Raw genomic sequence first — 26,930 nt, 5'->3', positions numbered from 1 at the left:
TCATGTCTTTAAGATAACATTTACCGTATTTTCTGCTCTATAAGACTCACTTTTTCCCTCCTAAAAAGTAAGGGGAAATGTGTGTGCATCCTATGGAGTGAATGCAGGCTGCGCAGCTATCCCAGAAGCCAGAACAGCAAGAGGGATTGCTGCTTTCGCTGTGCAGCGATCCTTCTTGTTGTTCTGGCTTCTGAGATTCAGAATATTTTTTTTCTTGTTTTCCTCCTCCAAAAACTAGGTGCGTCTTGTGGTCTGGTGCGTCTTATAGAGTGAAAAATGTGGTAGTTAGAAAGCAGAGTTGCAATGAAGCTGTTCAACAGAAATGGCAACTTGATAATGCAATGCCAGCTCAAATTTCCAAAATGGTGGTGTTGGTCATATACGCTTTAGAACCACCATCTTGGAAACTGCAGGAATTGACTCACGACCTAAAGGCCAAACGAGACAACATTTCGTGAATGAATTTCAGGTTTGGGGTTTTGCTTTTGCTTTTTTGGCTAAAAGGAGTTGGTGGAGTGTGATTTGGATTGAGGCAGCAGCAGCCTTTCCAACTACAAACCCTTTTCCCACAAGCTGCTACTGGACGCAATATGGGTTCAATTGTATATTTGGTTTTTCAACCTTAGGCTGTGTACATATTCTTGTTTACTCTGCATTCTGGTATGGTTCCATCACTGATTTGGGAAACAGGTGTTAGCCACAACCCATTTTTCTACACATCCTTTCTCATGAATTCAAATAGAGAAGAAGAAGAAGAACTTAGCTGTGTTTTAAGCTGGAAATGTGTAAACAGTCTCCAGTGGCGTAGCGTGGATTGTCAGCACCCGGGGCAAGGCAAGTAATTTGCACCCCCTAACCCATGGAGTGAGTGAGCCAGGTAGGGGCAGAGAGTGCGAGCGCGCGCGCCCCAGATGTTGTGCCCGGTGCAGCCGGCCCCCCCCTGCACCCCCACGCTACGCCACTGACAGTCTCAATATCAGCTCTAACGGCAGTGGTTTTCTCTTCCTACGAACCGGTCAAACCAATTGCACCGAGGACACACTGTAACAGTAAAGGTAAAGGTAAAGGGACCCCTGACCATTAGGTCCAGACGTGACCAACTCTGGGGTTGCAGCGCTCCTCTCGCTTTATTGGCCGAGGGAGCCGGCGTACAGCTTCCGGATCATGTAGCCAGCAGGACTAAGCCGCTTCTGGCGAACCAGAGCAGCACACGGAAATGCTGTTTGCCTTCCCGCCAGAGCAGTACCTATTTATCTACTTGCACTTTGACGTCCTTTCGAACTGCTAGATGGGCAGGAGCAGGGACTGAGCAACGGGAGCTCACCCCGTCGCGGGGATTCGAACTGCCGACCTTCTAATCAGCAAGTCCTAGGCTCTGTGGTTTAACTCACAGCGCCACCCACGTCCCACATTGTAACAGTAAGTTACTATTAAGGGGTCAGTTCTTCTCACATTCCCAAAATAAAACATCCATCCCTTCTTTTATTAAACAAAACAAAACTCATGCACACATGTAGATAAAAACAACTACGAAACGCCCCATGTCCGCCGCAATATTTGGTGAGTGTCGTGCTCACTAGCATTCAAGAAGGATTTCATCTTTCTCATAAACACTAATCTCTGAATGAAACAAACCACATGGCCCCTAAAGCAACCACATGGCTTCTGTAAATGCCTTGGAGAAGCATCTCCGCTGATAACAGGGAGGCTGAAAACACACACTGGAAGAGTGGAGGGGGCTCATACACAATACAATGCAAGAAGCGGGGGCGGGTGGGGTCTTGATGAGATCAGTAGCTATTGAGTACGCCATGTATCAAACATGCCCTCCCCTCCCCCTGACATGGAAGGGCAAGCAAATGAAAGTGATTTAAACAAGCCAGGCTGTTCAGGGACATCATATTGGGTGATAAGGGATGGGAGGAAACAGATCACGCTGAGCCAAAGTTTAGGGTGTGCATATGCCATCTAAATAATGAATTACGCTGCTGGGGTGCTATTGCTGTTAAAAGCGGGTGGGTGCGCCACCAAAAAAGATACCACCTGTTTCTGTTGTAGCCTAAACAGCGCATCCTCTTGCCTTTCCTCTACTAAGCAGAAGGAATCGCGGGCAATACTTGTACAGTGGTACCTCAGGTTAAGAACTTGCCATATTTTTTGCTCTATAAGACTCACTTCCCCCCCCCAAAAAAAAAGTAAGGGGAAATGTGTGTGCGGCTTATGGAGCGAATGCAGGCTGCGCAGCTATCCCAGAAGCCAGAACAGCAAGAGGGATCGCTGCTTTCGCTGTGCAGCGATCCCTCTTATTGTTCTGGCTTCTGAGATTCAGAATATTTTTTTTCTTGTTTTCCTCCTCCAAAAACTAGGTGCGTCTTGTGGTCTGGTGCGTCTTATAGAGCGGAAAATGCGGTAATTCATTCAGGAGGTCTGTTCTTAACGGGAAACTGTTCTTAACCTGAAGCACCACTTTAGCTAATGGGGCCTCCCGCTGCCGCTGCGTGATTTCTGTTCTCATCCTGAGGCAAAGTTCTTAACCCGAGGTACTATTTCTGGGTTAGCGGAGTCTGTAACCTTAAGCGTATGTAACCTGAAGCGTATGTGACCCGAGGTACCACTGTATTAAACATGCTCTTGTTGAAAGTGGATCGAAGAGGATGGCATGAACCCACTTTATTTTGGGAGAGGGCATTTGCTCTTTTCATAATGGTGTCGGTGTTGACATCTTTCAGTCTTGAGACACAATGGAGTTCTAAAAACAAATAAATAGTGATGCGCCCAGTGCCGGATTTATGTATAAGCTAAGCAAGCTATAGCTTAGGCCCCTACTCTCTTGGGGGCCCCAAAATTTTTTAAAGGAAAAAAACTGGATGTACATTTCCAAAATAGAAGATAAAAAACAAATAAAATAAAACCTACATACAGCAACGGTGTTTTGTGTTGTGTAGGCTCCTATGAGGTAAGTAATGGGCCCCACCTGCTAGCCTGCTCCCTAAAATATCACCTGTTTGCTCATTTCTAACAGCAACAATTTGTTGTTGACAAAGGGCCACATTACCTTCAGTAGCTTAGGGCCTCATCAAACTTAAATCCAGCCCTGGATGCGCCTATAACAAAGGTGCTACCTAGGGGGAATGAGCGTATGCAAAAAATGACAAAAATGACAAAAAAATTACGCACATCTCGATGCAAAATAAATTCATTGCTTCCTAGTCATTTCAAGTCGTACGTTGGCCTTGCTCTTCCTACATTCTTTCTGTGCTTTGTTTGAATCAATAATAATAATAATAATAATAATAATAATAATAATAATAATAATAATATTTTATTTGTATCCCGCCCTCCCCAGCCGAGGCCGGGCTCAGAGGAGCTAACATAAAAACAACACAATAAGCATAAAAACAGACACCAATTAATTAAAATACATCTTAAAATTATCTCAGATAAGTTAAAATCTGGGCAGGTGGCAATGATCAGGGTGGAATTGAGAGTGGTTAATAATTGCCATAAAGAAGGCTGATCGCCGAAGAATTGATGTTTTTGAATTATGGTGCTGGAGGAGACTCTTGAGAGTCCCATGGACTGCAAGAAGATCAAACCTATCCATTCTGAAGGAAATCAGCCCTGAGTGCTCACTAGAAGGACAGATCATGAAGCTGAGGCTCAAATACTTTGACCGCCTCATGAGAAGAGAAGACTCCCTGGAAAAGACCCTGATGTTGGGAAAGATGGAGGGTGCAAGGAGAAGGGGACGACAGAGGACAAGATGGTGGGACAGTGTTCTCGACGCTACCAGCATGAGTTTGACTAAATTGCGGGAGGCAGTGGAAGACAGGAGGGCCTGGAGTGCTCTGGTCCACGGGGTCACGAAGAGTCGGACACGACTAAATGACTAAACAACAACAATAATTGCCAGGACCAACTGTTTCCACTGATCATACAAGGACCTGTGAGCGGGTTGGGGGCTCCTTCGAGCTTGTTTTATACAAAGGAAAGTAAGTCAAATGGGCAAGACTCGCCACAGGTGAGCAGGAAAGTTTGCAAGCCTCGCCAGACCAGGGTCGGTGTACAAGACACATACACACACCCCAGTACCTACTACCTACATTGCACTCAGGAACATTCAGTAGTGATGTGTGTGCCTGCTGAGGTGGTGCTAAGGATGTGACAGTCTTAGTTGTTTCCTGTTCTGTAAGGCTCCTGTTGGTTCCTGTTCAGTAACACATATGTCACACTTTCAAAGTTGTTAACTCATCAAGAAAATCAAAATCAACTTAGTTTTTTGCAATGTCGGTTTTTTTACTGGCAAAATGCCATTGTACGTCCTACATTTGCTACAACTAGACAGCACTGAGGGAGGAAAAACCAGTTGCCTTTTTAATTCCAGGCTTCGCTTGGCTATAATTCCATGCATATATTGTGTCCAGACAGCAAGAAAGGAAAATATAATCCCTGTCGTTATCTCTCCTGGATCTCACTGGGAGCCAACCGCATGTGGGTCATCAGTTGATTAATTCTCTCTTCTCAGTTGAGGACGTTTTGTCTGCTCCTTTATGTAGGAAATTGTCCAAGCCTTAGTGAAAGTCTGCAAATCTCAAGAGTGGTCTCATATGGCTGCACATTCCACTCTTCCTTAAAGGCTCTCTCAGAAATGACTTGCAGATTGATTGTTTTAGCAGTATGAGGAATTTGTTCATCAGCAGGGAAAGGGACTATGCAGAATTACATGGCAAAGCTATCCAACTAATCACTCACTTCGCTTACAATAGTATGATGTTCTTTATAATACTGGGCCAACTTAGCTGAATGCTCCTGATCTGTTAAACATATGTTTTAGACTCTCCCATTCGGTATTTCCCCTTTTGACATGAAAGACAACATATTTTTACCTCTGCTCTTTGCTTGGTGATTTGCCAGAGTTTTGGTACAATTTATACACATAATCCTAAGACTGAAGCAATCAAGAAATTGCATCAATGCTGATGGAACCAGCATTTGCGTAAGAGAGGTTTATGAGACTGTATTTACAATCCATTCTCAGTTTTTCTTCTTTTCCACCATCAGTTTGAAGCATAAGATAACAGTTTTTATCCTTCACAGTGCTGAGAACTCATTTTCGTGGGGATACCAGTGACCGTCGACAACAGGCGCGCTGAGCTAAGGGGTGAAATGTCCATTCATATTTCCCATTATAGAGAACAGACCATTTATGTTACCAATTGTCATGGCTCCCATGATCGGTACGCAGTGTAGTTTCTTGCTGGGACACCTGGCGGTTGAGGTCTCCTGTTGGGAGCATTTGATTGCCAGGCAGTCATGTTGAAATAGTCATTCCGAACAATCTTATTCTTCTTGGTTTTCAGCTACAAAGAAAATGATGGAGGAGAGAGAATTTAATCATTGCAATGAACAAAACCCAATGAACAAAATCCACTTTGCAAAGAGTGATGAAACAATTGTGTGTTGATAATTTTTCTGCATTTCTGGGTATTCTGCAGAGTAGAACTAAATTCAGTCCTTGTGCATCTCCTTACTGGAGAGATATAGTGGTACCTCGGGTTAAGTACTTAATTCGTTCCGGAGGTCCGTTCTTAGCCTGAAACTGTTCTTAACCTGAAGCACCACTTTAGCTAATGGGGCCTCCTGCTGCCGCTGGAGAACGATTTCTGTTCTCATCCTGAAGCAAAATTCTTAACCTGTGGTAATATTTCTGGGTTAGCGGAGTCTGTAACCTGAAGCGTATGTAACCTGAAGTGTATGTAACCCGAGGTACCACTGTATTGTGTAAAAATAATAAACAGGTGGGGGGAGGGGAATGGCGGTTGGTAGATGTGTACGTATTTAACATAAGCTATACTACATGGAAATACTTGACATGCATGGTACTTTTTGTGTGGAGATTATGGCTCTAAAATTCTACTGATATAGTATCAGCTTTGTTTAACTAGATACAGATTTAATTCGTTCCAGAGGTCCATTCTTAACCTGAAACTGTTAGCTAATGGGGCCTCTCGCTGCCGCTGCGCCGCCGGAGCACTACTTCTGTTCTCATCCTGAAACAAAGTTCCTAACCCGAGGTACTATTTCTGGGTTAGCGGAGTCTGTAACCTGAAGCGTATGTAACCTGAAGCGTATGTAACCCGAGGTACCACTGTACTCAGTACTGACAGCAAGAGAGGTACATGAGATTCCCCTTCACTTAATACCCAAAAGCATGGAAAGCAGATGTGTGGGTCACTTGCTCATCTTCTTATCATCACTTCCTTGCAAGTGTATGGAACAGCTGCAAAAAATGCACTGGTCTAAGGAGCTGAGCTAGCAAAATCCTCCGTTCCTTTGGCCCGATTCAGACATGCGGCCTTTACACTATTATTAGCCATTTCAAGAACAATTTTGCTTCTGCGGACTGTGCTGCCACAATTACTTAACTAGAAAACCTGGATGGTTCTCAGCACAGTACACAGCAATGAAAGTGTCCCCTTGCAATGAAGGAGCCTAGAGAGCACAGCCACCCAACTTTCAACGAAAAATTGCCTTGAATCCGTACTTTAGCCCATGGGACGGAATTCAGTGTAGAGCTAAGGAGACTGTTCTGCCAACACAAGCATTTGTGCTTGCCTGATCTCCCCTCTCCCCCTCCCCTCCGAAAAACCACTCTTCTGGGGTTCTTCCGACACCCCTCCGATGGCTTTGGGAGAAAGAGGGGGACCCCACTAGCAGAATGGGTTAGTTGAATCCAGCCCATAGTTTGCACAATTGGGAGGGTGCACATTCACCAAGTGGACCATAAAGAAGGCTGATCGCCGAAGAATTGATGCTTTTGAATTATGGTGCTGGAGGAGACTCTTGAGAGTTCTATGGACTGCAAGAAGATCAAACCGATCCATTCTGAAGGAAATCAGCCCTGAGTGCTCACTGGAAGAATAGATCCTGAAGCTGAGGCTCCAAGACTTTGGCCACCTCATGAGAAGAGAAGACCCTGATGTTGGGAAAGATGGGGGGCACAAGGAGAAGGAGACGACAGAGGACGAGATGGTTGGATAGTGTTCTCAAAGCTACCAACATGAGTTTGACCAAACTGCGGGAGGCAGTGGAAGACAGAAATGCCTGGCGTGCTCTGGTCCATGGGGTCACGAAGAGTCGGACACGACTAAACAACAACAACATTCACCAAGATGCAGGCTCCTAAAATGGTAAGGAAGTTGGAGTTGAGGCTGAGTAGCATCACTGTACCATTTTTACTTCTTTAAAAAAATATATTATTATTATTATTATTATTATTATTCAGTTTATGTACCGCCCTTTATCAAAAGACCCCAGGGTGGTGTGCAACATTAAATATCTTTTGATGAGCACTCCAGTAATTCAACCACACTCCAGCCACTGAGTTTTGAATAGGGCCTATCTCCTAGCAGGGAACGAAAACTGGTGGGACGTAAGGCATTTCTGTAATATTTTTTATTTGCATATGTCCAAGTTGACACGTGTCAAGCAGCCAACCCCTGCAACACTAGACTTGGAACACACCTGTCTCCGCAGCCTAAAGCAGCAGCGTACACCTCATGGCTCAATTTCCCTTCCCACTCTGCAGACAGGTTCAAATTTCATGACTTCAGCCCCTGTAATAGGTATGAGTTACTCGTGCGTAAGCTGGTGCCTTTCTCGGTTAATTTGCCTTGTTAAACCTTTCTGACTGCACAGCCCCTTCTCATCGTGGCTGCCTCAGTCACTGGCAGAATCCGTCAGTGGGCGTTTCTTGAACCTCTTCCAGCATAAAAGTTGTTTGACACCCAGTCTCCTCCTCCTCCTACTGCGCGAGAGTCTTCTGCGCAGGGAAGGCGTGGGTAGCGGAGGACCTGGGCTCTCCTCACTGATGTCCAGTGAAGAGTCCTGGAGCCCTCTCTCCAATTCCACCGTCTGCCCCCCTTTATCCCTGGTGTTGCGCTGATTTCCTTCCCCCTCTACTGAGCTGTTTCTCCCCCTGCTGCTGGGTCCTTCGCCAGCATCATCGGGGAGCCTCCCCTTCGCCTCTCGCTCCGATGTCAGTTCCCTGACAGCCCCCTTCCCCAAGGTGGGGTATGAGAGACAAATCCAACTGCCTTAGGATAACCAGCAGCCATCGAAGATCATTGAGCTAGGACTTTTGGCTATCAAACCATACAAAGAGAATTAGAAGATGGTCCTGATTTCCCCAACCTTTTGCCCTCCAGATATTTTGGAGTCCATCATCCTTCTGTCCCAGCAACTATGGCAAGGGATCATGGGAGTTGTAGTCCAAAACATCTGGGCCATGGGGGTTCATGATCTAGAGAGCTCACCTCTTTGCTTGGCAAGGCAGAGTAGGATGCCACGTAGCAGCACGGAAGTGCGTTAGCTTTTCCCATCTCCAAAATTAGATTATTGTTGCTCTTCTGCATTTACGTAAGTGTACCTCAAGTACCTTACGTACCTTACCTCAAGTACCTTACGTACCTTACCTCAAGTGTACCTTAGTGGGACGCGGGTGGCGCTGTGGGTAAAACCTCAGCGCCTAGGACTTGCCGATCGTATGGTCGGCGGTTCGAATCCCCGCGGTGGGGTGCGCTCCCGTTGCTCGGTCCCAGCGCCTGCCAACCTAGCAGTTCGAAAGCACCCCCGGGTGCAAGTAGATATATAGGGACCGCTTACTAGCGGGAAGGTAAACGGCGTTTCCGTGTGTGCTGCGCTGGCTCGCCAGAGCAGCTTTGTCACGCTGGCCACGTGACCCGGAAGTGTCTTCGGACAGCGCTGGCTCCCGGCCTCTAGAGTGAGATGAGCGCACAACCCTAGAATCTGTCAAGACTGGCCCGTACGGGCAGGGGTACCTTTACCTTTACCTTTTTACCTCAAGTACATGAAATAAGTGAGAAACAACCATTCCTTACCCAACAATAGAGGAAAGCTGTTGTTAGGATACTGTAGACAATAAGGACTCCGATAGCTGCTGCCATACTTATGAATACTGGTCCTTGTTGACATTGAGATTCTGGGGTTTCTGGGGCTTGACAGAGGGGAGAAAAGCTTTAAAACACATCTGCACAAACTATAAATGAAAAGCTATATTACCGTTATTCCTAGATCACATTTGATTTCAAAAAAGGAAACTTCCCCAAAATGAGGAGATTGGTTAAAAAGGAAGTTGAAAAAGTCAAGAGGGTCAGATCACACCAAAATGCTTGGGAGTTGTTTAAAAACACATTATAAGATACAGTCTTAGAATCCATTCCGGAAGTCCGTTCGACTTTCGAAATGTTCGAAAACCCAATCACGGCTTCTGATTGGCTGCAGGAAGCCAATCAGAAGCCACGGAAGCCCGGTCAGATGTTCGGCTTCCAAAAGAACGTTCGAAAACTGGAACACTCACTTCCGGTTTTTGATTGTTCGGGAGCTGAAACGTTTGACTCCCAAGGCGTTTGGGAGCCAAGGTATGACTGTACTGAAATGGAATGTACGTCACAAATCTAGAAACGTACTACGAGGAACAAGATGACACCAGTGTGGTTGACAAGCAGGGTCCAAGAAGCTATCAGAGGCAAGACTTCATCTAAAAAATTGAAATCTTGTCCTAATGAAGACAACAAAAAAAGAACACAAACTTTGGCACCCCAAAAAAAGTGCAAGTGAGGAAAGCCGAAAAAGAATTTGAATAACACAAAGGCTGAATGGTTAAATTATGGAACTCACTCCTGCAGGAGTCAGTGACAGCTGTCAATCTAGATGGTTTAAAAGAGGGTTAGACAAATTAATGCATTAAAGGTAAAAAAAGGTAAAGGTAAAGGACCCCTGGGTGGTTACATCCAGTCAAAGGCAACTATGGGGTTGTGGCGCTCATCTCACTTTCAGGCTAAGGGAGCCGGTGTTTGCCCACAGACAGCTTTCTGGGTCATGTGGCCAGCAGGACTAAACTGCTTCTGGTGGAATAGAACACCATGATGGAAGACAGAGCACACGGAAATGCTGTTTACCTTCCCGCCGCAGTGGTACCTATTTATCTACTCGCACTGGTGTGCTTTCGAACTGCTAGGTTGGAAGGAGCTGGGACAGAGCAATGGGAGCTCATACCGTTGCAGGGATTCGAACCGCCAACCTTCTGATCAACAAGCCCCAAAGTCTCAGTGGTTTAGACCACAGCTACTGCATACCAATTGCTGGAAAGCACAGGATGGCAGAGGGCTCTTGGACTCAGAGCTGTCCATGGAGGCACAGGTCAACTCTGGGTCCAGGGTGGCAGTCAACCAACTCCATCCGTTATGCCTGCTAAACCCTACCTTCCTGCGGGCTGTCTTGCCAGAGTGGTGCATGCTATGGTTATCTCCTGCTTGGACTACTGCAATGCGCTCTACGTGGGGCTACCTTTGAAGCTGATTTGGAAATGGCCATTAATCTAGAATGCAGCTGCTAGACTGGAAGCAGCCGCTTGGACCACATAATACCAGTCTACCTGTTCGTTCCTGAGTACAATTCAAAGCCCTAAATGGCCTCGGCTCAGTATACCTGAAGGAGCGTCTCCACACCCATCGTTCAACCTGGACACTGAGATCCAGCTCCGAGGGCCTTCTGGTGGTTCCCTCACCGCAAGAAGTGAAGTTACAGAGAAGAAGGAAGAGGACCTTCTCAGTAGTGACGTCCACCCTGTGGAATGCCCTCCCATCAGATGTCATAGAGTTAAACAACTAAATAACTTCTTGTAGACATCTGAAGGCAGCCCTGTTTAGGGAAGCCTTAATGGTTGGTGTTTCCCCTTCCTTCCCCAGATGGGCAGAGTGTTGTTGTTGTTGTTGTTGTTGTTGTTGTTGTTGTTGTTGTTGTTACTCAGGTCCTGCTTGCGGGTTTCACACAGGCACCTGGCTCTTATTATGCTCTGATATACCCCATATATGGGACGCTAGGACTTGCCGATCAGAAGGTTGGTGGTTCGAATCCCCGTGATGGGGTGGGCTCCCATTGTTCGGTCCCAGTTCCTGCCAACCTAGCAGTTTGAAAGCATGTCAAAGTGCAAGTAGATAAATAGGTACCGCTCCAGCAGGAAGGTAAACGGTGTTTCCGTACACTACTCTGGTTCGCCAGAAGCGGCTTAGTCATGCTGGCCACATAACCCAGAAGCTGTACGCTGGCTCCCTTGGCCAATAAAGCGAGATGAGCGCCACAAACCCAGCATCAGCCACAACTAGACCTAATGGTCAGGGATCCCTTTACCTTTACCTATACCCCATATGGCTGCTACAAGATAAATTGAATGGATAATGTAGTGACCGTGAGCTAAACTTAAAGTTACGTTGGTGACATTATTTTTTTTTTTAAAAAAAAACATACTTAAGTTGTCCACATTTATTTTGAAGGAGAAGCAGCTGAAAAACCCCAGCCTAGAATTGGCTCTCGTAGAATTGGAAGCCACTCTGGGGGCCTTCCATTCCCTAGAACGAAGGGATCTAAACCCATGGTCTCCCCATCCAATTTTAAACCATTCTGGACGCTGCTTAGCTTTGCAAATGTGCTAGCAGTTTTTGAGATGGGGGCTGCCCCAAAATTAGGAGGGGGCACTCCCCAAACTGTGACCTGACTTTAAAGGTACTTTTTATTGCAGCAGCACCTGAGTGGGGGGGGCAGAGGGACAGCAGAAGGGAGGTGTAGTGCTTTTTTAGAGGGGGGGAAAGGAAAACAGAATGGGGCTGCAGTCTGGACCAGAAGACTGGGGCTCCACAGCTGCCTTTTCTTTCGAAATAAAAGTAGCGTAATAATAATAATAATAATAATAATAATAATAATAATAATAATTTATTTGTACCCCGCCCATCTGGCTGGGTTTCCCCAGCCACTCTGGGCAGCTTCCAACAAAGATGAAAAATACACTAAAATGTCACATATTTAAAACTTCCCTGAACAGGGCTGCCTTCAGATGTCTTCTGAATGTCAGGTAGTTGTTTATCGCTTTGACATCTGAAGGGAGGGCATTTCACAGGGCAGGTCCCACTACCGAGAAGGCCCTCTGCCTGGTTCCCTGTAACTTGGCCTCTCGCAATGAGGGAACCGCCAGAAGGCCCTCGGAGCTGGACCTCAGTGTCCGGGCAGAACGATGAGGGTGGAGACGCTCCTTCAGATATACTGGACCGAGGCCGTTTAGGGCTTTAAAGGTCAGCACCAACACTTTGAATTGTGCTCAGAAACGTACTGGGAGCCAATGTAGGTCTTTCAAGACCGGTGTTATATGGTCTTGGCAGCCGCTCCCAGTCACCAGTCTAGCTGCCGCATTCTGGATTAGTTGTAGTTTCCGAGTCACCTTCAAAGGTAGCCCCACATAGAGCTCATTGCAGTAGTCCAAGCGGGAGATAACCAGAGCATGCACCACTCTGGCGAGACAGTCTGCAGGCAGATAGGGTCTCAGCCTACGTACCAGATGGAGCTGGTAAGCAGCTGCCCTGGATACAGATTTGACCTGTGCCTCCATGGACAGCTGTGAGTCCGAAATGACTCCCAGGCTGCGCACCTGGTCCTTCAGGGGCACAGTTACCCCATTCAGGACCAGGGAATCCTCCACACCTGCCCGCCTCCTGTCCCCCAAAAACAGTACTTCTGTCTTGTCAGGATTCAACCTCAATCTGTTAGCCACCATCCATCCTCCAACCGCCTCCAGACACTCACACAGGACCTTCACCGCCTTCACTGGTTCTGATTTAAAAGAGAGGTAGAGCTGGGTATCATCCGCATACTGATGAACACCCAGCCCAAACCTCCTGATGATCTCTCCCAGTGGCTGCATGTAAATGTTGAAAAGCATGGGGGAGAGGACAGAACCCTGAGGCACCCCACATGTGAGAGCCCAGGGGTCTGAACACTCATCCCCCACCACCACTTTCTGAACACGGCCCAGGAGGAAGGAGCGGAACCACTGTATGACAGTGCCCCCAGCTCCCAGCCTCTCAAGACGGTCCAGAAGGATGTTATGGTCGATGGTATCAAACGCCGCTGAGAGATCCAGCAGACCTAGGAAACAGCTCTCACCTTTGTCCCTAGCCCGCCGGAGATCATCAACCAGTGCGACCAAGGCAGTTTCAGTCCCATGATGAGGCCTGAATCCCGACTGGAAGGGATCCAAATGGTCCGCTTCTTCCAGGCGTGCCTGGAGTTGTTCAGCAACCATTCGCTCAATCACCTTGCCCAAGAATGGAAGATTTGAGACTGGGCGATAATTGGCCATCGTGGCCGCATCTAAAGATGGTTTTTTAAGAAGGGGTTTAATCACCGCCTCTTTCAGCGGGTCTGGGAAGGCTTGCTCGCGGAGGGAAGCATTCACCGCCCCACGAAGCCCAGCGCCCAGTCCTTCCCGGCTAGCTTTTATAAGCCAGGATGGGCAAGGATCCAGGAGACAGGTGGTTGGCTTCACTCGTCCAAGCAGCCTGTCCACATCCTCGGAGGTAACAGGTTGGAATTGATCCCATGCAACTTGACTAGACAGGACTCTAGCACTCTCCCGCCCTGGCCCTGCTCCCACGGTGGAGTCTACTTCTTCCCGAATCTGAGCGATTTTATCTGCAAAAAACTTTGCAAAATTCTGTTAAGGGAACTCGCTGTTCGTTGAGAAAGTATTGGTTTGCATTTGGCAAGGGGGGTAGACATTTCTAGATGCCCAATTTAAATACTAGTAGCCCTAGCTTGAGTGATTTGGGGGATATGCAAGGAATTTCATATTTGTACCTTTCACGTGAACTAAAGTGCCAAGGCTTTCGTTGACTTCGTACGGCGGTGGCTCAAAGACCTCAATTTTGCAGCTGTAAATGTCCGTTTGATTGGCATGTAGGCTCTGCAGGTTAAAGGTGACTTCCTTTTCTGTCTTGAACGCAACTCGGCAGCTGATTTCCGGACTGTATTTGGTAATATTATGGGTGCTGTTCTTGTAAATGGAGCAGACTTCCACCCTTTCTACTCCTTTACGGAGCAAGGCTCTGAATGCCTCTATTTTCTTTCCGTTAGATGTGTAGTTGCAGAATATCTTGGCACTTTCGCTAATTAGGCGCAGAGGTCTCTGTTGCACTAAAATATTCGCTTCTGAGGGTGGGGGAAAGAGAGAAACAAATGTTGTTAGGCAGTGGTGGCACCAGAAGGAAGGAAAATATTAAGGTGAGGGAAGAGCGGAGCAGGTTTTGTTTTGTATTATTAAACCTTTCCAAAGAGAAACATTGCTGCATTTCATAACAGTGCTTTGTTCCTAAATATATTTACTTGGAAGTAACTTAAGTAGCTACCAGCCTTAATTAGGACATTGATATAAGACTGCATGAGAAGAAAAAAGAGAGAGATTTTTAGCATGAGCTGCTGCTAAAAGTGCAACTCTTCTTGAATGGGGAAGGGATATTGAAAACCTTTGTTAATAATAATAATAATAATAATAATAATAATAATAATAATAATAATAATAATAAAAAATTATTTATATCCCGCCCTCCCCAGCCAAAGCCGGGCTCAGGGCAGCTAACAACAATAAAATAGTACAACATTCTAAAATCATTTCATTATAAAATTAATTCAAATCAAATTGATGGCAACCATTAGGATAAAGTTTTGTGAAGATTGCCAAAGGAGGGAGTCAGGCTGTGCCCTGACCAAAAGCCTGGTGGAACAGCTCTGTCTTGCAGGCCTTGCGGAAACATGTCAGGTCCCGCAGGACCCTAGTCTCTTGTGACAGAGCGTTCCACCAGATCGGAGCCACAGCCAAAAAAGCCCTGGCTCTAGTTGAGGCCAGCCTAACCTCTCTGTGGCCTGGGACCTTCAGGATGTTTTTGTTTGAAGACCGTAAGTTCCTCTGTGGGACATACCAGGAGAGGTGGCCCCGTAGGTACGAAAAACAAAAACAAAAAAACCCCCAAGATTCAGGAACTATTATAAACTTGGCTAGGGGGATAACTTGTCCTAACTTCTCCTTAAGCAGTCTGCATAAGACTGCCATAAGTTTTAGGACCAGGCATGATTAAGCAAAACAGGACAGAAAAACACTTTATTCAAAAGTTAGCGGCTCCAAATGTCATCAAAGATCTTCCGGATGAAGCTCATGGCCTGGGAACATAGCTCAGGTCCTGGGAAACAAAGGAACTCCTCCTTGATCTGGGGGGTGAAAAATTCCCCGCTGTCAAATAAATGAGAATCAGGTTGCTTTCACAGCAGAGCTCTTTACTGCTGTGGCAGCATTGCTTTTTCCACACACAGCTGGAAGCGCAATTCAAACTGTGGTTTTACACAGTTTGAATGTATAGCTATGTTATCTGACGATACCCAGTGTCGTGGCCAAAATTCGTCTATAAGGTCTACTCAGATGAGGTCATTCGGTGTTAATCTGCAGCCAATTCCTTGCCGTTTTTGCTTCGGTTATTGCTTCCTGTTCAGTGCTGCTGAAAGTTTAATGATTGATTCCCCCTTAATTAGTCCATTCCTATTCCCTGTAGGATCAGTGGGAGATTCGTTACTGATTTTATTTATTAATTAATTTATCTAAAATATTTTAGTGCCATCTAGAATTAGTTTGCAATAAAAAGGGGGGGAAGAAAAATTGCACTACAGGGAAATTTGCCCTTTTAAAGGGCAATTAAAAGGCTATTCTTCAGTAGGGATGTAAGGAGTCAGAGACGTTCATCCTGCCCTGTGTTCATTGCAATCAATGCTGTTTCTGTTCCACTGCTATTTGACTTCTGCTAAAACCTGTATCACTTGTCTTACTGTCTGCTGGAGCCAAAACTAGCATAATTCTAATTATGTAATGAATTTCAATGTGTTTCAATGGAAAGGAAATGTCAGCAACAATGCAGAAAAGAATGCAATTATTTACATAATGTTTGTGGGCTAAAGAAACAACAATAGCGAATATTGCAAATATTCGCTTCTGTCATTTCCATCTCTGACCTCGGATGAACACACAAAACTTATGTCCATTTCTGACATGATCTTTTTGATATCCTGGTTCTTCAGTAATGCTGTTGCAGCACTGTGCAGGAAACAATAAGAAGGCAAAAAGCTGTAAGAAGGAAGCTGCTAATGAAAGGTACAGAAGCCCTGAAAAGCCTTAACAGCACTTTGCCAATCCACACACATTGGAGAGATGGCCAATATTCTTATTTATTGATAAATTTATTTTACCACAAATGAGGTCTGCACAAAGTTGGGACGACAATGCAGAAAATGCCAGATGGCAATAATCTGCCAGCATTTTAAAAACTTGGTGAGCAAATAATGGCTCTTGAGCTAAAAAGCCAGTGAGTGGGGAAGCAACCTCAGGATCCAACATTATGGGATGTATCGAAGGCTAGTTATAATTAGAGTAGACCCAATGAAATTTACGGACATACCGACATAAGTCCATTAATTTCAGCAGATGTATTCTGAGTAGAACTTAGTTGGCTACAACTCCATGTTACATTTACTGCCTGAAATCAAGTCTTTAGATTTAATTTTATTTCTTCTAGATCTTATAACATATAGGACTGTGATCAAAACGTGATATAAAGTACCATTTTGGCACCATTGCTTGTCTTCCTTCATCCATCTGCAGCTGTATTTAGAGTACAACTGTCAAAGGTTGAAATCTCCTAAATCTCTGTGTATTGTCTCTCATTGTCAAAAACTGTAATGCATCTACCACAGCCAAGAGGCCGAGTGAAAATAATAATTATTTATTTATTTGTTTGTTTGTTTGTTTGTTTGTTTATTACTTATACCCTGCCCATCTGACCAGGTCTCCCCAGCCACTCTGGGTGGCTCCCAGCAGATTATTAAAAACACGATAAAACAACAAACATTAAAAACTTCCCTAAACAGAGCTGCCTTCAAAAAGTCAGATACTTGTTTATTTCCTCAGGTTACAGACTCCGCTAACCCAGAAATAGTACCTCAGGTTAAGAACTTTGCTTCAGGATGAGAACAGAAATTGTGCTCCAGCAGCGCGGCAGCTGGACCATAAAGAAGGCTGATCGCCGAAGAATTGATGCTTTTGAATTATGATGCTGGAGGAGACTCTTGAGAGTCCCATGGACTGCAAGAAGAACAAACCAATCCATTCTGAAGGAAATCAGCCCTGAGTGCTCACTGGAAGGACAGGTCCTGAAGCTGAGACTCCAATACTTTGGCCAACTCATGAGAAGAGAAGACTCCCTGGAAAAGATCCTGATGTTGGGAAAGATGAAGGGCACAAGGAGAAGGGGACGACAGAGGACGAGATGGTTGGACAGTGTTCTCGAAGCTACCAGCATGAGTTTGACTAAACTGTGGGAGGCAGTGGAAGACAGAAGTGCCTGGCGTGCTCTGGTCCATGGGGTCACGAAGAGTTGGACACGACTAAATGACTAAACAACAACAAGTGCAGCGGCAGCAGGAGGCCCCATTAGCTAAAGTGGTGCTTCAGGTTAAGAACAGTTTCAAGTTAAGAACGGACCTCCGGAATGAATTAAGTACTTAACCCGAGGTACCACTGTATTAACATGCTACTCAAAATGACAATGGGGTGCTTGTGAGGAGTGTCTCTCTGTGTGTGTGTGTGTGTGTGTGTGTGTGTGTGGAGAAGAGAGCCTCACAAACAAATGATAAAAGTTTGCTGCTCTGGTGGGGGGGCATTAACCTCTTCCCAGAAATTGAGTGGAAGAAAATGCTGCAACAGCGGCTTTCAAACGACTTGCGCATCATCATCATGTCAGGTGCCTCTAGGCCACCATCCTGTTTTCAATAATGGCCAGCATGAAGGTCCCAGGAAGCACTCCTGCAAGGCTCGGAGACCGTAGCATCCATCCAGATTTAAATAATAGCATCCCTTGCTCCGTAAGTGGGAGATGAAGAAGGTTGGGTCGAGGAAGCAGGGATTGCCTCATTGCAAGAAGCATGAAGGCGGTTTTGCACCCTCTCATTAACAGGAGGAGAGGACTACAGTGGTACCTCGGGTTACAGACGCTTCAGGTTACAGACGCTTCAGGTTACAGACTCCGCTAACCCAGAAATAGTGCTTCAGGTTAAGAACTTTGCTTCAGGATGAGAACAGAAATTGCGTGGTGGTGGTGCAGCGGGAGGCCCCATTAGTGAAGAAGAGTTTGGATTTGATACCCCGCTTTATCACTACCCGAAGGAGTCTCAAAGCGGCTAACATTCTCCTTTCCCTTCCTCCTCCACAACAAACACTCTGTGAGGTGCGTGAGGCTGAGAGACTTCAGAGAAGGGTGACTGGCCCAAGGTCACCCAGCAGCTGCATGTGGAGGAGCGGGGAATTGAACCCGGTTCACCAGATTACAAGTCCACCACTCTTAACCACTACACCACACTGGCTCTCAGGTTAACCTGGTACTTCAGGTTAAGAACAGTTTCAGGTTAAGAACGGACCTCCAGAACGAATTAAGTTCTTAACTCGAGGTACCACTATATTGCTAAACTGTTAATATTCCCTTCTTAGGCAAGGTGCTGGAGAATGCTCTTTGACCCAGCACTGGTCAAAGGTCCAGGTGGCTTCAGTTGCTATTTCAGGCTGGTTCACCAACTATTGCCCTTCCTGGACAGAGATCCTTGGCTGCAGTGCTCCATGCGCTGGTAACCTTGGGACTAGACTGCTGCAAGGCGCTCTACGTGGGGCTGCCCTTGGAAATGGTTTAGATGTTAAAACTGATACAGAATTCAGTAGCTAGAATGCTAGCAGGCGCCACTGACCAAGTCTCAAAGATCTCCACTGGTTGCTGATACACTTTCAACCGCGACTCAGAGTACTTGGCCCTCAAATAACGGAAGGAGCAGCTCCTCCTATACAGCCTTACTCAAGTATGAGGCATATCGTTTAACAACGTGACCGAGCATCAAAATGCATCATTCACTGTTTTGCCATAAGCAAAACGGTAAGGATCCATGTCCAAATTGGTATTTAAAATTACTTTTAAGTGAAAGCAAGAGCCCTTTCGCCCATTTTTAATGGTTTGTTCTTTGTCTAAGGTGGCCTGGTGATTTTTACTGCTTTAGTCAACTAGCTGCACTTTGATTTTGAGCCTCTGCCTTCTCTGAGACTTAAAAAAAAATCAAATTTATAAACATAATACAGATTATATCTGTATGCAAAAACAGCAGCTAGAGTTTTGATAGCCCAAAAGTGGAAGTTACAGGAGATTCCGACTGTAAGGGAATGGCAGATAAAGCTGGTCGAATATGCTGAAATGGCCAAATTGACACACAGAATTTGCAATCAGGAGGAGACGAAGTACCAAAAAGAATGGAGTAAATTTATGGTTTATATAAGTGAGAACTGTAGAAATTTGAAAACGTTGGCAGGATTGAATTAAATCTTATGTCACGGTGTAATTTTTAATCAATGAAACTGTGAATTATAGACTGGAATAAGAAAACTTGTGGAAGGGAAGGACGGAAGTCAACGCCTCTATGGAGCACAAAGTAGGATATATGTAATAAGACCTGATGTTTTTGTTGGTTGGTGTTGGTGTTCTTAAATCTCAATAAAAAGCATTTGAAAATAAAATGTGAAATCTTGTTGACCCAAAAAAATCAAACTTAAGCTTTGCATGGAAGACATAAGATGGAGACCACACCTCTCTGCTGATTTACATGTTGGCTGCAATCCTACACACAGGTTGTTGTTGTTGTTGTTGTTACTACTACCACTATTAATTTATACCCCGCCCATCTGGCTAGGTTTCCCCAGCCACTCTGGGAGGTTCCCAACAGAATATTAAAAACACGATAAAACATCAAACACTAAAAACTTCCCTAAACAGGGCTGCCTTCAGATGTTTCCTAAAAGTCAGATAGTTGTTTATTTCCTTGACATTGGATGGGAGGGCGTTCCACAGGGCGGGCGCCACTACCGAGAAGGCCCTCTGCCTGGTTCTCTGTAACTTGGCTTCTCGCAGGGAGGGAACCGCCAGAAGGCCCTCGGCGCTGGACCTCAATGTCCGGGCAGAACGATGGGGGTGGAGATGCTCCTTCAGGTCTACTGGACCGAGACCATTTAGGGCTTTAAAGGTCAGCAACCAACACTTTGTATTGTGCTCAGAAATGTACGGGGAGCTGATGTAGGTCTTTCAGGACCGGTGTTATATGGTCTCGGCAGCCATTCCCAGTCAGACTGATTCCCACTGCCTTCAACTGTTGCCCTGCTCACATGCATATAAGGTACATGTAATTTGAGATGCATATAAGGTACATGTAATTTGAGATGCATATAAGGTACATGTAATTTGAGAGGTCAGGGGCAGCACACAACAAGCTACATGCAACCCTAACTCAGCCTCTGCTTGAAATTCATCTCAAGTAGGTTCCCCGGGTCATCTTCCCTATCAAATTTGCTCCCCGCAAGCTGCTTTTTGCCCGACTTGGGGAAAGCACATCGGTGTTACGTAGGTGACTGAATGTTTTCTGCACAAAAGGCAAATAATGGTTTCAGGGAGGGTGGAATTTAGGTTGGAGAGACCGCGCCATGCTTCCACTCTAACATGGCTCTGATTATGAAGAGAACTTGATTTAAAAACAATGTGGAAGAAATTTTATGTCTCAGGGTCAGTTGCGAAGCTGATTGTAGATGCTTCAGGCTTGACAATGCTTAATTAACTAATGGACCCTTTCTCCACAAGGTGCAGTAGTTGCAGCTTAGATGGCATTAGAAATATGTCTAGGGATGGGATGATCAATGGTTATTGGACAGAATTGCTAATAGAACCATCTTGTTGAGAGGCAAGGTATCTCTGAGTAGCAGGTGTTAGAGACAAACCACAGGGGATTCAGAACCTTCAAGAAGCTTCCGGATGAATCTGGTTGTTGAAATAGAGCTGAAGGTAGACTATATGGAGATGGCGGAAATGACTGGCAGAATCCGAGATCAGGGAGAAGAGTTGGTGGAAGAAGACTGGAGGAAATTTAAAATGTATTTGCAGAAATATTGTAATATTTTTGAATGTTGAGGACATTGAAATGAATTGCAGGGGTTTTAGCAACAAGGTAAAATGCAAGATTGGATTAATAATTAGATAGACTAACAGGACATGAATTTGCTGAACTAACTCTTAAAAGGGATACAAAAATGGGAGACGCGAGGGAGTCAGGAAAATAAGTTAATCAAAGAGGAGAAATTAAGAAAGAAAGAATTTTTGTCTTTTTATATGTGCTTTTTTCTTTTCTTTTTTGTGTTTAATGTCTGTATTTCTGTATTTTGTAATTTTGTATCTTTTTCGTTTTTTGTATTTTTCTAAACTTTTTTATGGATAAAACCTAATAAAACATTATTAAAAAAAAGTAATAGAGCTGAAGGAAGGAAGGGAGATCAGGGTCTATTGGTAGATCTCTGGGTGATTTACAGTCGATCGGCAAGGATTTCCAACTCCCAGTTGTTTGACAACATCAGCAACAAAATGACCCTCCCTCATCCATCATAAAATAGACTGTTTATTTATTTTATATATTTATTAAATTTGTATCCCATCCTATACCCATAGATCTCAGGGCGGTTGACAACATGAAATCACAATATAAAAACAAACAAACAGAAAATGCATAAATGAAAACAAAGACAAAGCAATGGTCCCCGCTTCCACAAGAGATTTTTAAAAGGGCATTGGGCATCAATCGCCAAAGGCCTGGTTAAAGAGGAATGTTTTCGCTTGGCGCCTAAAGATGTAAAATGAAGGCGCCAGGTAAACCTCCCTGGGGTGAGTATTCCACAAATGGGAAATGAAGGAAGCTGAGAATAACCAGGATTGTGGTTGTTTTTGCGTACAAGGATTGTGCACTCCAGTTCTGATACTCCAAAGAAAATCTGGGGCTTAAACAAAAATCCTCAGAGCTCTGTAATTCTCTTTTGCCGCAGGCTCTGATGGGTGAATCCTGAGGTTCTAATAAAAAAATAGATCTTGCAAGCCTGAGGTCTCCCCACCTCTGACCTGAGGTTCGTGCAAACTGAGTTCTTTGACTTTATTTCTTAAAGTTGTGTACCACCCTTCATCAGAAGATTTTGGGGCGCTTCACAGAATGAGGGAAACTCAGCTTTGCATTTGGGAAACCTGAGGTGAAATAGCTTATTTACTCTGGAGATTGCATACAACCAGAATTATTTTTCTCCCCCAAGCACAATCAGTCCACAATTTCTATATTGACTAGTTTCTACATTTAAGATCCAAACCAGCCATTTTGAAATCTCCTACCTTGAACCATTGTCAAAATAAAAAAATTCCTTCCAGTAGCACCTTAAAGACCAACTAAGTTAGTTCTTGGTATGAGCTTTCGTGTGCATGCACACTTCTTCAGATACACACTGTATCTTGCACACTGTATCTATCTGTAACTTGCACCATTGGTTAGGTAAATCATCATCACTGATTCTACCTGCATCTCCACCCCCATCGTTCTGCCCGGATGCTGAGGTCCAGCGCCGAAGGCCTTCTGGCGGTTCCTCACTGCGAGAAGCAAAGCTACAGGGAACCAGGCAGAGGGCCTTCTCGGTGGTGGCGCCCGCCCTGTGGAATGCCCTCCCATCAGATGTCAAAGCAATAAACAACTACCTGACATTCAGAAGACATCTTAAGACAGCCCTGTTCAGGGAAGTTTAATGTGTGATATTTTAGTGTATTTTTGGTCTCTGTGGAAGCCGCCCAGAGTGGCTGGGGAAACCCAGCCAGATGGGCGGGGTACAAATAACAAATAATAATAATAATAATAATAATTATTATTATTATTATTATTATTATTATTATTATTATTATTATAACAGCTATTTTAGAAATAAGGTTCTGTGGTTTGCAGAAGGACATCATGCAATAAGTACACTAATGCATTGGGACTTGATGTGGGGACCCAACACAAGCCGGTGAATTCGCTGCATCGCAATGACTTTGGTGTGTCCCACAGTGGTTATTAAATACTTACTTCATTATCTTTCATCATCATTACTTTATGAGACCATTTAAAGGCAGCTGCTGCTAATTTGCTCTCTGGAGGTGTGATCTGTTCATTTATAATATCTCAGTTCTCTTCTGCTTAGTTTGACAGAGAAAGCTGTGAATTATAAATCTGAACGAGGGATAAGGAGCTAAAGGACGTGCGCTCCCAAGAAATATGCAGGAGTGGAAGTGAAGGAATTCAAAAAGGTTCTACAGTGTCAAAAAGTTGTCCTAAATGTCAACAATCCTTTCCTCAATAACTATACTGAAAGAGGGTTCATTCACTTTCATTTTTGTGATTTCTCCCTGTAAGTATCGACATCATTCTGCCCTTTGGAACAAAGCTTAGAAGTAGCAGTCACACCAGGGACTTCAGAAATTCGAGCTTTGATAAGCTAATAAAAACAAGTCTTTAATGGGTCTCAAGAACAGAGTAGCATTTAGAGCATCACAAAAGCAGCATTTAAGGGGTGATAACACGGGGGGGACTAACTATGTAGGAACAATTCAAAATCTGAAAGATGTGCTGAAATCTTTTTTCAAAATCCTGAATGGGCTGTTTCTGATGCCTGGAATGTGTGCAAATATGATGCTAGTTTATGCTATAAATCAGGGCTGTCCAACTTCCAAGAGACTGCAATCTACAACCACTATAAAAATACTGGCAATAATCTACCCATTGGATTGGATTGACCAGAGCTGTTGAGCAAATTCAAGTGGATTTGGTGATCTTGTGCAACAAACCAACTCAGGAATAAAAATTGAACTGTTTGCAGTAAGGAAAGTGTTGGGGGGGAACTGCTGGAAAGTGTGGGATAACAGTTGCTTTATGAAGTGGTTTGTTGCCCACAAACAAATTAGAATGAATTATCAACAATTAATGGGTGCTGTATAATAATCCCACTTCATGCAAAAAAAAAAAAACCACAACAAATGTTCACTAAACCTGAAAGCTGATAATCACTCACAAGGACTGTGACCAAACTATATATCTGTTAATTTTCAAAACACCGCAGACAGCAAACTTCCAGTGGAAACAAAGATATCAATTAACCAAATACTGTTTTATGCAACCTTAATGATGGGCACACTATAGAAAATAAGTAGCCAGAAGGTATATGATATGAGACGTATCTAAGCAAATCTTCAAATGCAACCAATCTGAGGTCTTCATGCTATTCATTTGTGATATTTGTTGCACATGTATCCTATTCTTTCTCCAAGAAGCCCAAAGCAACTTATTCCTTATCTGGGCAGCGTACAGAACAAAGATCTGCTTAGCTTCAGAAACTTTTTAAAAAGCATCATTTGCCACAGACCCTTCTCAAGAAATACAAACTGGTGATTAAAGCTAACTCAATTACTAATTTTTTGCCAATCTCCAGAAATGGCACCCTTTATTTCAATCCCTTATCATTTTTTGTGCAAGGCAGCCGAGTCCTAATCCAGCTTGTTCTGAATTAATGTGGTTTACACCCAAGTAAAGTGGCATAGAATACAGCCATTAACAGTGGAACAGTCTCCCGCTGGAGGTTGTGGACTATCCTTCCTTGGATGTTTTTAAGCAGAAGTTGGAAGGCTATCTGTCATGGATGCTTTAGACAAGATTCCTGCAAGATTACAGCGTGTTGGAATGGATGACCCTTGGGGTCCCTTCCACCTCTATATGGGAGAGACAGAGAGAAATGACTTACCTGTTAGGCTGTCAGGCTGAATTAGACTGAGTGCAGTAAGGATCCACAAGATCATGGTGCAAAAGGGTGGGCTGGGAATCTTCGCCCCGTAGAGACAGAGAAGACCAAGGAGGTAAAAAAGCAAATTGACTTTTCAGGTCAAAAGGCAGGCACCTCGCAGATTTCCGCCTCATCTTTTCCCCTGAGCGGCATACAGGAAACAGAGTTACAAACAGGAAGCAGAGCTCTTTGATGACTTCACCATTTTGTCTTTGTTTATTCATCCTCTCTCTTTTCTACACCTCTTTTTCAGATCAAGTTGCTCAGTCATAGGTAAACGACAGCCTGTTCGGAATTCGGCAGGAAGGAAGTGCCAGCTCCCCAAACGTACCTGAACATGATAGTTTGGAGCCCAGTTAGACTAGACAGTGGTATCCGAGGCAAATATTAATTTTGTTTCTCTTGAAAGACCACTGCAGCCCATCCATGGACCATAATCCTGATGCAAGCTGGGTCTCATCTGGGTTTTTCCACTCGCCTGTCTCCCTAGGCAGTGGAATACTAGGATACTCCCTAGGATCTGTATCCCTAGGAAAGGAAACCTGCTGCCACCATAGCATATGGTTACCAGATTCTTTTCATTGAATCCGGGGACACTTTTTTTTTTTTAAGCTGAGTAAACTACAGAGCCTAGGACTTGCTGATCAGAAGGTCGGCAGTTCTAATCCCCGTGACGGGAATGTTGAAGATCTGGAACTCATGTCTGCACAACAACGCTCTTGAAAAAACTATCAAATAGCAATATTTATCTCTATGGATTCCTCTGTTCTTTAACTGGAGACTGTATTGGGGACACGGGTGGCGCTGTGGTCTAAACCACTGAGCCTAGGGCTTGCCGATCAGAAGGTCAGTGGTTCGAATCCCCGCAACGGGGTGAGCTCCCGTTGTTCAGTCCCAGCTCCTGCTCACCTAGCAGTTTGAAAGCACTTCAAAGTGCAAGTAGATAAATAGGTAGCGCTCCGGCAGGAAGGTAAATGGCGTTTCTGTGCACTGCTCTGGTTTGCCAGAAGCGGCTTAGTCATGCTGGCCACATGACCCGGAAAAACTGTCTGCAGACAAACATCGGCTCCCTCGGGCAGTAAAGCAAGATGAGCGCCGCAACCTCAGAGTCATTTGTGACTGGACTTAACTGCCAGGGGTCCTTTTATAGGTTCTAGTACAGTAATATATATGTGAACTTTCGATTAGGCAATTGAAATTTAAAAAGGACACTGGCTTCAAATAACATGAACTTTACCAGTCTCTGCTAAGAGGTGTAAGTTTGTGGATTCATGTGTTTCTATGTTTAAAAAAGAAAAGTTAACCAGGCAAGTTTTTTCCTATCTCCCAAAACCTCAAAAAGAAAGGACCTTTCTAAATATGGCATTCAAACAAAATTAATTGTCCATTCTTCATTTATGTTATGAGTCCCCAACCTTAATATTTTGCTTTCTGAATGTATTGTTATTTTGCCCCCTCCAAAAGAAAGAAAGAAAGAAAGAAAGAAATTTCATCAGAACAAAAAACAGCAAAGGCAAAAATTAGTCCAAAATGACCCGTGTTAAGGCATGTACGGTTGGTGCCTCATTCTACATTTCTCCCAGTAAATATCAAGGTCAGTTTCTTTTTTTATATATATAAAATTTTTATTGGTTTTACAAAAGTTTTTATAACAAACAAACATTAAAAAAAAGACAAACAAACAAGTATAATTTCATAATGTCCTTTCATAAACTTCTCGGACTTCCCCATACCTCCCCTTTCTGCATCCTCATGTCCAAATTTTTATAGCAACTTGTAAATGTTTTTTCCCGTCCTAATTCATCATAGTCCTTTCTTAATCTAATCTTATATTACTGCAGCCCTTTCTCTCTGTAAAATCTCGACATTCTAAGATTCATCAAGTTTATAATAGTCCTTAAGATAAATCTTAAATTTCTTCCAGTCTTCTTCCGCAGTCTCCTTTCCCTGGTCACGAATTCTGCTCGTCATTTCCGCCAATGTCATATAGTCAATCACTTTCATCTGCCATTCTTCCAAGGTGGGTAAGTCTTGTGTCTTCCAATACTTTGCAATCAGTATTCTTGCTGCTGTTGTTGCATACATGAAAAAAGTTCTATCCTTCTTTGGCACCAATTGGCCGACAATGCCCAAGAGAAAGGCCTCTGGTTTCTTAAGGAAGGTATATTTAAATACCTTTTTCATTTCATTATATATCATTTCCCAGAAAGCCTTAATCTTCGGGCATGTCCACCAAAGATGATAAAAAATACCTTCAGTTTCCTTACATTTCCAACATTTGTTATCAGGCAAA

The 26,930-nt window shown here is 44.2% G+C and overlaps 2 protein-coding genes across 3 annotated transcripts in view; both read right to left on the bottom strand.

Annotated features, from left to right (window-relative positions):
- Positions 1 to 4,275: 4,275 nt before the first annotated feature.
- CD28 (CD28 molecule) lies at positions 4,276 to 24,993 on the bottom strand. 2 transcript variants are annotated; one of them, XM_082210186.1, is made up of 4 exons: positions 24,599 to 24,988; positions 13,708 to 14,058; positions 8,901 to 9,016; positions 4,276 to 5,360 (listed from the first exon to the last, which is right to left on the bottom strand). In XM_082210186.1, exons 1-4 carry the CDS (start codon positions 24,651 to 24,653, stop codon positions 5,220 to 5,222), a joined length of 663 nt encoding a protein of 220 aa, XP_082066312.1. In that variant the 5' UTR covers positions 24,654 to 24,988; the 3' UTR covers positions 4,276 to 5,219. The 2 variants fall into 2 exon arrangements, with proteins under 2 accessions (XP_082066312.1, XP_082066311.1); XM_082210185.1 differs by lacking the exon at positions 4,276 to 5,360 and having other exon boundaries at positions 8,473 to 9,010; positions 24,599 to 24,993.
- Positions 4,276 to 26,930, bottom strand: part of CYP20A1 (cytochrome P450 family 20 subfamily A member 1) — a 343,026-nt gene continuing 320,371 nt past the window's right edge. Inside the window, exon 14 of the mRNA XM_082199004.1 lies at positions 4,276 to 7,147. The gene's annotated coding sequence lies outside the window, so the exon portion shown is untranslated. The remainder of the gene's footprint in view (positions 7,148 to 26,930) is intronic.

This window comes from Podarcis vaucheri, assembly GCF_965113315.1.
Source record: "Podarcis vaucheri genome assembly, chromosome: 1".
Lineage (NCBI taxonomy): Eukaryota > Metazoa > Chordata > Lepidosauria > Squamata > Lacertidae > Podarcis > Podarcis vaucheri.
The sequence above is the reverse complement of the archived record's forward strand: the minus strand, read 5'-3'. Positions and strand labels throughout refer to the sequence as shown.

Coding starts and splice junctions, on each gene's coding strand:
- CD28 (XM_082210186.1), bottom strand. CDS start 24,653: ATGATCTTGTGGATCCTTACTGCACTCAGTCTAATTCAGCCTGACAGC. Junction 14,059..24,598: donor TCAGCCTGACAGCCTAACAG/GTAAGTCATTTC, acceptor CCCCACCCTCAG/AAGCGAATATTTTAGTGCAA. Junction 9,017..13,707: donor CACTTTAGTTCACGTGAAAG/GTACAAATATGA, acceptor CCCTCTGTCAAG/CCCCAGAAACCCCAGAATCT.